General features: G+C 44.7%; 1 protein-coding gene and 1 non-coding gene across 2 annotated transcripts; both read left to right on the top strand.

Moving 5' to 3' along the window:
• Positions 1–8,440: 8,440 nt before the first annotated feature.
• LOC144899863 (general transcription factor II-I repeat domain-containing protein 2-like) lies at positions 8,441–9,698 on the top strand. The gene is given in 2 exon segments (XM_078793776.1): positions 8,441–8,940; positions 8,942–9,698. Coding segments are annotated over 2 exon segments (1,128 nt in total). The 5' UTR covers positions 8,441–8,569.
• A 1,331-nt stretch (positions 9,699–11,029) lies between these two features.
• On the top strand, positions 11,030–11,111 carry trnas-aga (transfer RNA serine (anticodon AGA)). The gene has a single exon. It is a non-coding gene; the product is annotated as a tRNA-Ser (tRNA).
• Positions 11,112–14,331: the final 3,220 nt, after the last annotated feature.

A 14,331-nucleotide genomic window follows, 5' to 3' on the forward strand; every position in this document is an offset into this window, starting at 1 on the left:
CGTGGAGTCTCCTGCCTGAAATGCTTCAGGTGGTCTATGCTGATTTTCTTGTAGTCCACTCCATTGTCGCCAAGTAGATCAGCACTTTTCCCGTTGATTGCTGTGATGGTGAAGGGCCCAAGAAAATTAGACTCCAGCCAACCACCCTTACGCTGTTGGCTCCTCACATTCTGTCTCAACACTCTGTCACCCTCTGCGAAGCTGACTTGCTTCCGTTTTGAACTACTCTGTTGCACCATTCTCTGCTGAGATCGGGACACGTTTTTGAGGACTGTGTCCCTGATCACATCAAGCCGCCTAATGTCCTCGCAAACAGTCTCCGCTCCAATGTAATCCTCCACATTACTGTCCATCTGTAAAATAGACAAAGCTCATGCAACACTTTCATTCTACAAATACATTAAAATATATTACTTCTTCAATTTCATAATAACAACTTTAATTCTTCATAATGTAACTAAACTTAATACTGCATTTCACAAACCAGAAAGTCCTCTGGAACTTCTGTTGGGTACCGGGCTTCACGGCCAAACATCAAAAAAAGGGGGAGAATTTGGTTGTCATCTGTTTTTTGGTACGCAACCCAAACATGACAGCATCCAAATATTCGTCCCAGATTTCTGGTTTTCCCCCTACCAGTTTACCAAGAGCCCTAAAAGAGAAAAAATAGATTGCAAATCTATTCAACAATATAATTTTTGAGGGACAACTTGGATGACAAGGTGACATTACTTATCTCTGGATGGTTGCGTTCATGCGCTCCACCAAACCATTCGTTTGAGGATAGTAGGGGGCACACAAACTCCTTTTGATCCCCAAAATATTGCAAACATTCTTATTGACCTAGTAACACATATACAATTTCAGACAATTGCATAACATATTAAGAAACCTTATTTTAAACACATAGTAATAAATTCCAATAAGATGTAATAATGTGTGATAGAAGAGTTTCAGCTAAAAGGAAAGGAAAGGTATCCAAAACCGTGGTCAGACCAGCCATGCTGTTTGGTCTGGAGACAGGAACCAGAATTGGAGGTAGCAGAGATGAGGATGGTGAGGTTCTCATTGGGAGTGACCAGGATGGATAAGATCAGAGGGACATTACATGTTAGAGGCCTTGGAGATAAAGTCAGTTATCGGCCAGACTGAGATGGTTGGGACATGTCCAGAGGAGAGATAGTAAATGTATTGGTAGAAGGATGCTGCGTTTAGAGCTGCCAGGTAGGAGGCGTAGAGGAAGACCTAAGAGGAGGTTTATGGACGTAGTGAAGGAGGACATGAGGGTAGTTGGTGTGAGAGAGACAGATGCAGAAGACAAGGTCGGATGGAGGCGGGTGATTTGCTGTGGTGACCCCTGAAGGGAAAAGCAGACAATACATTCTGACACCTGTGTAATGAACACAAGACGGATGTAAACTACGCAATTTAGATTCAGAGAAATATATATATGAGAATAAATATTTTTCCAACAGTATGTTACGATGCTGAAGTTGGCTTCCGATACAGTACTTAAATATACATAAGATAGAATTGAAGGTCACATAATGATGAATCTTAGTGTTTTCGGTCTGTATTTGGTGACACTTTTTTATGTGAAAACATTTCATGTAAGACATTGCCCTTTCCTGAAGGTGACTATTGTATTTGTGAATAAAGTCACATTTACACATTTTCTTTCCATCTAGTTTATTTTAGACCTGCTCCACTTCAAAAACTATTATATCTGGACTTCTCAAATCAGGACTGGATTTATATACAGACCCCAAAGACTCCTAAAAACAGAGTTTGTGTTTGTGAGTGTGTGAAATCTTTCTTTGTTAAAAAGCAAGAAAAGGGTCATGACCTCAATATGAGCCAGCAGTAACTAACTTGGCCAGTAATATTTTTTGTACAGCCAGTGTGCAAAAGACACACATACAGCACCTTCTGAGTGCCCTCCCCAAACAGTAACATTTTTTGTACAGCCAGTGTGCAAAAGACACACATACAGCACCTTCTGAGTGCCCTCCCCAAACATTGCTCATTGGGTCACTTAAATTTACATCAAATTGACGAATCAGAAGCTGGCAAATCAGAGTCCTCAGTACTCAGTACAGTCCTCAGTACTTATTTGCTTCTTTGAATATGGTTCTTTGGCCAAACACTAGAAAATACAATTATAAACATGTGTGTTCTTACCCATTTGTCAATATCTTTGTCATTCCAGGCCAGAAAAAACGCATGCCAATGGCATCCCGTCTTTTTTTCTGGCCTGTGTGAGCTCCTGTTGGGCTGGCATGAAACTCCACAAAAATGGTGTTTGCATCTTCTGCACCACAAACCACTTTTGTTTGTGTTTTGCCCTTGGTGTAATACAGTGCACCACCTGCAGGATAAATGATAACATTAATTATTTTAAAGCATGCCACACCTTGAGTTGAATTAAAACACAAACACTATGATAACATCTGCTGACTGATACGATACCCATCAATGGCATCAAGTAGCCTGATAACTTTTTTAAAGCTATATAGATTAATAGACATTGCAGCAATTGCCAGAAATACGCAGTGGCTGGTCTCCTGCAGGACTTTATTGGAGTTTGTAATCTGCCGGGAAGTGTTGCACACATAGAACATTTGTAATAACTTAGTTGTAACACTGTAAGATGGCAAAGTTTCATCTGAAATGTGTAAAATAATTCATCTTTTGCCCTGAATAGATAAATAATAAATAAAGTGTCATCATCCAAACCATGATTTAGTCACTCCAATATGGACATCTTAAATGTCATTTTATTTTTAAACCATGTATTGATTGACTGAAAGCATAGCATTTTATTTTCACGTTATTTTGACAAACTATGGAATGCACAAATTATATCACAAGCACCTACACAGGTTCACGTTAGCCAGTTGGCCATAATTAGCCTACCCACCTTCAGCCTGATACTAGTTCAGATTTTTGCTGCCTTGTCAATCCATCCGGATACCGCGTATGGGTCTTGTACAACAAAATATCTCCGTACAAAGTAGGGTCCATTATGAAGTTATTGGAAATTACCAAAATAACTTAAGAAACGCACTTGCCACTTGTGATGTTAGGATCGATACTGAAATATCGAACATTCGACCAAATCTCCATGCTTGAAAATAGATTCTTAAATATTTTTTTTCTCCTTTTGATGCTTATGTCAGATTCACAGGTGGTGTATATCATTACCAAGCACACAATAGGGGGTGCATGCAAATTTCAGCAGGCCAAAATCCGCCCTGCCGTACAATGCATAATAATAATAATAATACATTTTATTTGTATAGCGCTTTTCAAGGTACTCAAAGACACTTTACAAAAGAATGAAGTTGAATAGAACAAATAAACAGAATGAAAGACACACCAAAATACAACATTCATTGGTTAATACACAGTTAAAAAAGCGGGGCAGGGCACAGCAGTCAGATATAAAAGGTTAGACATTAAAAACAGATTTAAAGAGGTGGGTTTTTTAGTTGTTTTTTGAAGGTGGGAAGGTCAGGGCAAGCACGGAGTGAGTGGGGCAAAGAGTTCCAGAGAGTGGGGGCAGCGATGGAGAAGGCTCTGTCTCCCCAGGTTCGGAGCTTGGTCTTACAGGGGAGTGCCAGGAGGTTGGAGTCTGAGGAGTGAAGGGGACGCGGGGGATTATGTGGATGGAGGAGGTCTGTGAGATATGGGGGGGTCAGATCGTGGAGGGCTTTATAGGTGATGAGAAGAATTTTGAAGTGAATGCGTTGGGGGACGGGAAGCCAGTGGAGGTTTTGGAGGACAGGGGTAATGTGTTCTCGGGAGCGGGTGGAGGTGAGGAGGCGGGCAGCGGAGTTCTGAATATATTGTAGTTTGTTGAGGGTTTTGGACGGTGTACCGTAGAGAATGCTGTTGCAGTAGTCCATTCTGGAGGTGATGAAGGCATGGATTAGGGATTCAGCGGCAGAGAATGTAAGTGATGGACGGAGACGGGCTATGTTCTTAAGATGGAAGAATGCAGTCCGGGTTAACTGTTTGATGTGGGGTTCAAATGAAAGGGTGGGGTCTAGGAGGATACCAAGGTTGCGGATGAGCGGGGATGGAGTGAGGGTGGCGCTGTCAAATTGAAGATGGAAATTATGGTTGGGCGCTGTGGTGTTTTTGGGACCGATGACGATAATATCTGTTTTGTCACTATTTGTTACGCTCCTGGAGGGTCTGGGTCCCGGACACGGAGACTGGAGACAGGTGAGTGAGTTTTTATGGCTTTATTAGGCCCAAGAGGAAGCAACGAAACGCTATGGTGTCGGAAGGGAGCACCATGGGAAAACACAAAGGGAGTTGGCTAGAGGCGAGCGCTGCTGATCGCAAAAACAAAAGGTACAAGGAGGCAGAGCAGCGGCATGCATAGTGTAGCGTTTGCAGTGCAATAATCCGGCGTTCCCCAGCTGTCAGCAGACAGCTTAAGTGCAAGTGGAGTAATTGGCCTCAGGTGCGTTCAGCAGCTCCACCTCCAGCCAGGAACAGAGAATCTGGAGAGAAAAAAAACAGGGAGGAGACTGGGGAACAGAGCAAGGGCACCAGGATATGACAGTACCCCCCCCCCCTTAACGACGGGCGCCACCTGGCGGCCTACCTGGCTTCTCGGGGAAGCGACGGTAAAAGTCCAAAAGTAAGTCAGGGTCAAGGATGAGCACACGAGAGACCCACGAGCGGTCATCGGGGCTGTACCCCTCCCAGTCGACCAGGTACTGGAAACCCCTGCCCCTTCTTCTCACGTCTAAAATGGCCTTGACCGAGAATGCGGGGTGGCCGTCGATAAGCCCAGGAGGCAGGCTGCTGGTGGCACACGCAGCGGATGGCGGCCTCCAGGTCCTGGTTCGCTCTCTCGGACTGGCCATTTGTTTGTGGATGGTAGCCCGAGGACAGGCTGGCGGTAGCCCCCAAAGCTTTGCAAAAGGCCTTCCAAACAGCGGAGGAAAATTGTGGTCCCCTGTCGGAGACGACGTCGACGGGGATGCCGTGGAGCCGGAACACGTGGGTGACCAGTAGCTGGGCGGTCTCAAGGGCTGAGGGGAGCTTGGGGAGGGCGACAAACTCTGTGACGTCCGAGCGCAGGGAAGGCCACCAGAACCTCTGCGACAGGAGAAAAGTGGTGCGCGAAACTCCGGGATGGCACGCGAGCTTGGACTCATGCGCCCAGCGAAGAACCTCTGGGCGGAGGCCAGGGGCAACAAACAGGCGTCCAGCCGGGCAGCCCCCCGGAGGAGAAGAGTCTTTCAAGGCGTCCATCACTCGCTTCTCCACGTCCCACTGAAGGCCCCCCAGGATGCGGGACGGTGGGAGGATGGTCTCCTGAAGAGGTGTGTGCGAGGGAGGAGAGTACATCCTTGACAGGGCATCAGGCTTGCCATTCCGGGAACCGGGGCGGAAGGTCAGAGTAAAGTCAAATCGGGTGAGGAAAAGGGCCCAGCGTGCCTGCCGCGGGTTAAGTCTGTGGGCAGAGCGGAGGTAAGCCAAGTTCTTGTGGTCCGAAAGAACGACGAAGGGGACCGCCGAACCCTCCAGCCAGTGCCTCCACTCCTGTAGGGCCAAGACGACGGCCAGTAATTCCCTGTTGCCAATGTCGTAATTGTGTTCCGCTGGGGTCAGACGGCGAGAGAAGAAGGCACAGGGGTACAGCTTCTGATCGGCGGTGGAGCGCTGGGAGAGGACAGCCCCCACGCCGGTGTCGGACGCGTCCACCTCAACAAAGAATTGAGAGAGAGGGTCAGGGTGGACAAGAACAGGAGCAGAGGTGAAGCACAATTTGAGACTTTCGAAGGCGGAATTAGCATCAGGGGACCACACAAAAGGAATCTTAGTGGATGTGAGCCTGTTCAAAGGTTCTGCGACCCGACTGAAATTCTGAAGTTAGCAAAGCCCAGAAACCTTTGAAGGTCCTTCCTAGATGTAGGAGGGGGCCAATCGACCACAGCCTGGATCTTGGCAGGGTCGGCTCGGAGTTGCCCCTTCTCCACCACAAACCCCAGAAGAGAAACCGACGAAGAATGAAAAGTGCATTTCTTGGCTTTAACGAAAAGCTTATTGTCGAGGAGCCTACGTAAGACCAGCCGCACCTGCTGGATATGGCGGAAAAAATCAAAATGTCATCCAGATAGACAAAAACAAACCGACCCAGCATATCACAAAGGACATCATTTATGAGGCACTGAAAAACGGCGGGAGCATTGGTGAGTCCAAAAGGCATTACTAGGTAGGTGGGGGTGATTCCCGCCAGCTTGAGAGACTGTGGGACGGATCCAGTGATAAGGGAGGAGTTAATGATACTTGTGATCAGCGGGGAGATGATGTGGAGGCAGGGTTTAATGAATGAAGAAGGGATAGGATTCAGGGAGCATGTTGGAGTCTTAACGGGTTAGAATTTCAGTGAGTTGCACGGGTGAGATAGGTGTGAATTTGGAGAGTCGTTGGGTGGAGCCAGATAGCAGAGGGTCGGGGGAAGCGAGTGAGCCGAGGGGGGGTTCAGGGAGCTGTATATTTGGGGAATTTTGGACTGGAAGTAGGTTAAGAAGTTGTTGCATTTGGTGGTGGTGAAGGATGAGGAGGAGTTGTCATTTGGCTTTAGCAGTGTGTTGATTGTTGAAAAAAGGGATTTAGGATTGTTGGAACCAGATGTAATCAGATTGGAGTAGTATCGTGAGCGGGCAGTGTTTAAGGCACCTTTATATTGCTGTAGAAAATCTGTGTAAGCTTGAAGATGAACAGTTAGGCCAGATTTCTTGTACAGTCTCTCAAGCTGGCGTTTACGGGTCTTCATATTATAGAGCTGAGGGGTGTACCAGGGGGCAGTGTGGGAGAAGGAGACCAATTTGGTTTTTTTAGGGGCCAGTTCATCAAGACAGGACAAGTTCAGAGGGGTCCTCGGACAGCGGGGGAGGTGAGACAGCAAATTTTGTGGTTAGAAGTGAGGTAAGGGCATGAGGGTTGATGGATTTGAGATTCCTGAAGGTTATTTAACGTTTGATTTTTGAGACACTAAGAGATGTGTGCAAATAGAGCAGACAAGAGCAGACAAGACCCAGGATGTGTCCTCTGGTGTGGGTGGGGAAGTTAACTTGTTGAGTGATGGGGAAACAGCTGAGAAGGTCAAGGAATTCTGTCGCGGGTTTGGAGTTGGAATTGTCAATATGAAGGTTGAAATCACCGAGCAAAAGGATGGATGATGAGATGGCATTTAATTGGGTGATGAGGTCCGTAAAATCTGATAGGAAAGAAGAATTTGATTTTGGGGGGCGATAGATGACAGCAGTGACAAGGGGGGATGGACCGGACAGTTTGAAGGCAGTGAGTTCGAAGGAGTGAACATTTTGGAGGGAGATTGGAGTGACTTTGATGTCCTTTTTATATATGACTGCTGTACCACCGCCACGTCCGTCAGGACAGGCGTTTTCGAGGTATGTAAATCCAGGAGGTGTCGCATGGTTTAGGGAGAAATAGTCCAAAGGTTTGTGCCAGGTTTCAGTCAAACAGAGGAAGTCCAGTTTATTTTCAGTCATGTATTCATTTAGGATGAGAGCCTTGTTGTTGAGAGAGCGGACATTTAAGAGGGATAATTTGAGATTATAAGAGTTCATCATTTGATCTTGGCTGCGGGAGAGTGGGCAGAGATTTATCAAATTTGCATGTTTATTTTTGTAATAGCAGAGTCCAGTCGGGCGGAATGACCAGTGGAATGGGATCTTTTTTGTAGGTGAAAGAACAGGCTGAAAAGTAGAGCAAGCAGTAGCAGGGTGCAGTGAATGCTGTGGCCTGCAGGAGGAGCTGTGGGTAAAATTGTAGCCGGATAAGGAAGAAGAGAAAGGGGGGAGTGTTTGACTAAATGTAAATACTCACGCTAGAGCAGGGGTGTCAAACATACGGCCCGCGGGCCGGAACCAGCCCCCAAGGAGGTTCGATCAGGCCCGCAGGATAATTTGAAAGTGGAAAAAATGCATAAAAGACATGGAATTCATATTTTTAATTCGCTGCAATTCATTGATTATCCGCTAAGGGGCGCACTCTTTCCATCAGAGTAGAAGACAAGCCGCATCATTGAGACAGACTGAAAACAGCAGACGGTATCAATGCGCCATCTGCTGCTTGTTACGACGTTGTTAATACCTTGGTCTCTACCTCTCCGCTACACCCTCATTAGCCAAAATGCCGTTATTCAAACGGAGAAAAGTAGATAAGGAGTGTAGAATTGAAGAATAGAATTGAAGAAAAATGGACCACGTCCTATTTATTTACAGAGTTGCACGGAAAACCTTTGTGCTTGGTGTGTTTGCAACAAGTTTCAGTATTGAAGGAATATAATATTCGACGCCACTACGAGACTCATCACAGCCAAAAATATGACGTCTTGCAAGGACAACTGAGAAGAGATAAGATTAACGAATTGCTTGCGGGTCTGAGGAAACAGCAGTCAACTTTCACCAAGAGCCGAGAAGTCAGTGAAGCAGCGGTAAAAGCCAGCTACCTAATTGCTAGCGAAATAGCATTAGCATTGAAGCCGTATTCCGACGGTGACTTTGTTAAACGATGCATGATGAAGGCGGCTGAACTTGTATGTCCCGAGAAGCGACAAGCTTTTGCCAATATTAGCCTGACGAGGAATACTATAGCAGAGAGGATTTCGGAACTATCGGCAGATTTAGACAGTCAATTGAAACAGAGAGTCAAGTCATTTATTGCATTTTCCGTGGCAATTGACGAGAGCATTGACATCACAGACGTGGCCCAACTGGCCATATATATTCGAGGAGTTAATGAGACATTGACTGTTACTGAAGAGTTTCTTGAGTTGGTGCCAATGATGGACACCACAACAGCCGAGGACATTTTCGGCTCTGTCGTTGCTGCATTGGACAGAGTTGGAGTGGACTGGTCCCGCGCTGTAAGCCTGGCTACAGACGGCGGGAAGAAAAGCAGGTGTCACGACAAAGTTCAAAGACAAAGTACAAGCCCTTAATGGAGGAGATCGTTTCTGGACATTTCACTGTATTCTGCACCAGGAGGCATTGTGTTGCAAGTCGCTGAAAATGGACCACGTCATGGAGGTGGTTGTTCGCACTGTAAATTTCATCCGGTCCAGAGGTCTGAACCATCGTCAGTTTGACAAACTTCTCAGCGACAGCAACATTACCCACAGCCTGCCATACCACACTGAAGTGAGATGGTTAAGCCGAGGCGCTGTGCTGAGGCATTTCTTTGATCTACGAGAGGAAATCGGACAGTTCATGGAGAAAAAAGGAAAACCGGTGTTGGAATTACAATCTCAGGAATGGCTACGGGACCTTGCATTCTTGGTTGATATTACTGAACACTTGAACAATCTGAACAAAATGTTGCAAGGCCGCAAAAAAGTTGTCACACAGTTTTCTGACAACATACAGGCATTTAAGTTGAAGCTGATTTTGTGGGAGATGCAACTGGCAAATGGCAACCCTGCTCATTTCCCCTGTCTGAGAGATGTGGGTGTGACCAGACCTGATGCGAACATGAAACGGTACAAAGACAAAATTGCAGGACTACTGCGGGAGTTTGAGAAACGTTTTCAGGTATTTGGTGAACTTGAGACAGAATTTTCAGTTTTTCGCTCACCTTTCACAGTTAAAGCTTCTGATCTGCCGGTCAAATTTAGAAATTTGATTTGCAGTGTGATGCAGATTTGAAGGGCAAATTTGCCTCTGTAGGTCTGGACAGATTTTATCAGTATCTACTACCAGGGTACCCCAAATTAACAGCCCTGGCTGCTAAAATTTTGTGCATGTTTGGGACAACCTACCTTTGTGAACAAATTTTCTCAGTGATGAATATCAATAAAACAAAAATGCATTCAAGGCTCACAAACAAGCACGACATTCTGAAAGTGACAGCTAGTCAGGACATGACACCTGGTGTTGATGCACATGTACAGGCCAAAAGATGCCAAGTTTCAGGAAAAAATACAAGTCCAGACTAGACTAACACCTTTAAAATGCTGCCTTAGATACTGTTTGCATTGAAAGAATACAGCTCTGTGAAGATGAATCCTTACTGTGGTGATTTAAAAAATGTGCACTTTAATGTTAGTCAGCAGCTTCAAAACAAAAGTTGTGTGATGGAATTCTACTGTTCATACAACTCCATAAATTTTCAGTATATATTGTATGTGTATGTATGTTTCATGTATGAAGTTTACAGATTTACAGGACAGGCGAACACTTTCTTCATTACACATTTAAAATCACTCTCCTTAGATTGTAAGGTGTACGCAGGGATTACATTTAGATTTTATATGTGTATGTGTAAGTGGTTTAAAAATCCCTTTCTTTAAAAGTCTCATTTAATCTTAAAGTGCATTACTATATTTTTCAGTACCAATTAAAGTTTTGTGCCTTTGTACAATCAGTGGGATCAGTTGCAATGCATATTTGTGAATGATTAAAGTAAATTGCACATTTGTCTAAGGAAATATGAGGTGTTTCATGAAATGTTTTGTAAAATGATAGTTCATTAAATTTCAATATTTTCCTAATGTTCTTGTGCTTCTTTACACCAAAACAAAGGAAAGACATGATATTTTGGTTATTTATAGCAGAGTATGGTATAATTTTAATGGTCCGGCCCACTTGACATCTCCCTAGGCCGTATGTGGCCCACGATGCGAAATGAGTTTGACACCCCTGATCTAATCAAATCTAATGAACTACAATTCTGACAGTTGTTGTGGTGTCAATTGGCCAAAGGGGAATTCAAAACAGAGGCTCGTGGCCCATTACCGTTTTTGTGGTAGCTGACGACTTCAACCAGTGAAATCCATCCATTTTCTGTACCGCTTATCCTCATCAACGGACTGGATTCCCCACCCGTTACCAGCATGGGGACATTCCAACCCAAGATGGTTGGACCAAGAACACAGCCACATACGTGGCACAGACACAGCTTCATTGCTGACTGAATTGGCAGTTTCCCATGCATTGCAACTGAAAAACAACGGTATAATCGGTGAGATTCTTTGCAAGTTGTTGTGGCCGAGTAGTTAAGGTGATGGACTAGAAATCCATTGGGCTTTCCCCGCGCAGGTTCAAATCCTGCCCCCAACGTACAGTTTCTTTCACAGCTGGTTTTTAAACCTTTTAAACCTCGTTTGCGATTGTGAAAAGCCCATTTTTTCTGGAACATGTTATATGAACTACAATTTTCCCTACAAAGGAGAAATCTATGTCAAGTTGGTCAATTGCCAATCTGACCCCACTTTAACCCTCTCTTGTGCAATAACACAAAATGACAAAAAATATTTGTGTTATGGTTCAGTGGGAGGGGCATACAAATCATTGCCTATGTGCCCCTGTGGTGCCTCGTACCATAATAGTGTTTTTTTTAAACTGTTGTAGAAGAAATTTTCCGCAACCTAATTGAGGCCTCCAAGACCACTTGTTTAAGTAAATTTCATCTACCCAAGCGTATTCGTTAATCTCCACTTATGAGAAGGAATAAAAGTCACACACTAGTACAAGTTAACACTATGTATTGTATAACAAGATCAGACAGAATAATTTCACAAAAACACAGGATCCTGGGCTGAGTTTCTCTTCCAATGTCTGCCTGCAACCTCCCGACGATAAGAAGGAAAGTCAGTCCCAATTCTTGCATCCCAGGGCTTTTTGTAGATCTCCTCAGATAGGGTGGAGTTGGGGGGATGTGTGGGGAATGGACCAGGATCCCGTTCCCGGACCAGATACTTCCTTCTTCACCCCGTTATCTTTATTGCCTCCTGGGTAAATGATCGTAAATACCTAAGACCCTCCTGGCCTTTTGGTTCTCCCCCAATGACCTCTGCAAAGACAACAAGAACCACAACACAGGATAGTGTGCCCTGACATCTGTTAACTGACCCTTTACTGGTACAGGTCACAGCTTGACCTGACACTCATCTACCCTAACTCAAAGACCACTATTTAAAAACTAAATTTGGCTACAATTCCCCCTTTGGACCACAGCTTATACTGTGGTCCACATCCCACAGGCATACTATTTTCAAGAGTAGACGTTGTTTCCTCCAAAGTGTTTGGAACCACAAACTTCTATTTCCTTCTACCAGAAGAAATGTGACGTTCTTACTGTCACCCAGTATGGGCCTATCCATCTGGTCTGCGTCCACACTCTTTTTTTCAAACCTTAAGTACACCCATGGTGAGAACACCCCTCGTTCTCAGGACCCCCTTTTGCAGTATCAACAACCTGTACTGAAAATTTTTACTCACCAACCTTTGTGATGCAACAAGTGTCATACATCATTTTCTCCATGACATCCATGGGTCCTGTGTCAGCAGTAGGTCCAGGAAACTGCTGACATCCAGTGAGTTCAAATGGTGTGAACCTCATCTGGATCTTTACGGCACATCCAACAGCTATAAGAGCTAATGGAAGTGTATCAACCCATTTTTGTATCCTGCATATTTTTGCTATTTCATTTTTACATTTTTGATTCATTCCGTCAACCTTACCTCAGCTTTATCTACCATCTATGGATGACACCTGTGTGTCCTTGTGTGTATCATTTATTGTTTACCTAATTGTCCAAGTCCATGTGCCTCGTCCGGAGCAGCTGAGCAGAGGGGACAGTGCACCCATCACTAGAAACCCAAACTATGATAGCCAAAAAAAAATTTCTTGTGCTTTTTACAACACTATCTAATTATGCCAACTTTGATAACATACCTTCAATCTCTAAAACAACTACAACTCTAAAACAACTGCAATTTTGAATTGTAGCAAACTACTGCCTGCATTTCCTAGGGAGATAAGATCACCCCCTTTAGCATGTCCTCTATACCTACAACCAGGCATTTTACAGCCTCAAAATGTCCTTATCTTCTTTTCTTGTTACGATTTTCTATCCTACTTTCTCCACTGTACCAACTCTTAACGTATCACACGCCACCCATACAACATTACTTTCTATCTTCTGAGAGCTCCAGCCCTCTTATAACTCCCCTTAGTTCAACTAAAAGGTCTACTTGTCACTTGCTTTGCCTCCATCACTTTCATGTTCCCATCTTCACTTGCTTTACCACCATCACTTTCAACAACCCATCTGTCCATAGATCTGCTCTTGCCTTTGTTTCTTCCATTACCTTCTCTGTACCCAGATGTGGGACCCCTTCCTGTATCATCACAGCCATATTATAGATGTACTGAAAGTGTAATGTAAACCGCGAAACTATACGTTGTGAGTTCTATCAACAAGTGGAACATGACGTGTACCGTATTTCCAAAAAAAAATTTCCAAGTCCTACTACATACCAGGTGGATGTAACAACTCAAGACTCAAGCTGAACGCTAACATAGATAAAAATCGTTCACTTACCCACATCCCCCTCCTGAAAAGAACACCTTTTACTTTGTGTTTTTTTCAGTATAGGATGTAAGTCGACCACTGAAAAAAAAACTTGTTTGAGAGCGATGTACGATTCCTGCCAGTTGGGCGTCAACACCAGTGCAGCAAAAAACTTGCACATGGCCTGAGCGTTGACCAAGGCTCAAAGAGTGGTCAGCTCACCATTATTTGCAACCAATAAGCAGCTGACCAATGCTGCATACGCCAAATGGGAGACATGATCCCTCGTGACTTCATGATGTTCCATGACAGTAAAATTAACAGCTGATGCAGAGAGTGAGGGAGAGAAGAAAACACACTAGATTATTATGGAAGCAAAATGCTTGATTCCTAAAATCACATTGAGGAGAACCTATCAAACACACATCGTCCTCATTCCTGTCATAATTCAAAATACTATGTAACGAATCAATGAGAGGTGTAAACAAGTGCAGGCTCCTACGCCATGGGGACCACTTAAAGAAGAGAAGACTTCCAGGCTCGTCCGGCATCCCCGGGGTCAAGGCTGCCCAATAGATCTGCACACTGATCACTTTATGGAGTATTGTCCAATGCCACCATGATCTTTGAACCCAGTTGCCCATGACAGTTCAGCTGTAGTCCATTGGGAAACGTGACCTGTAGCCATCTTGGTCCACGTAAGATGCTTGCCCCTTGACAGTTGGTGGTATGGTCAGCAGAAGTGCGAAGGGAACCTCAGAGAAGCCCACAAATGGGACTTTTCCTGTGCTGAGTTCGAGAGATGGAGGAAGGCTGCTGATGGTGGAGTACTTTGCACCAGTGTCAAGCATCATTGATAGCACAGTGTTATCTCTAGTCACAGCGATGCATGGGTCTGCCAAACCATGCATGCCGGGGCTCCTTGCCCCCCTTTTTGGTGTGAGGGGTATTGACCTCCCCCTCAGGCAAGGGCTTGGTTGAAT

This window comes from Doryrhamphus excisus, linkage group LG1, assembly GCF_037039965.1.
Source record: "Doryrhamphus excisus strain RoL-2023G ecotype Guam linkage group LG1, RoL_Dexc_Guam_v1.1, whole genome shotgun sequence".
Classification (NCBI taxonomy): domain Eukaryota; kingdom Metazoa; phylum Chordata; class Actinopteri; order Syngnathiformes; family Syngnathidae; genus Doryrhamphus; species Doryrhamphus excisus.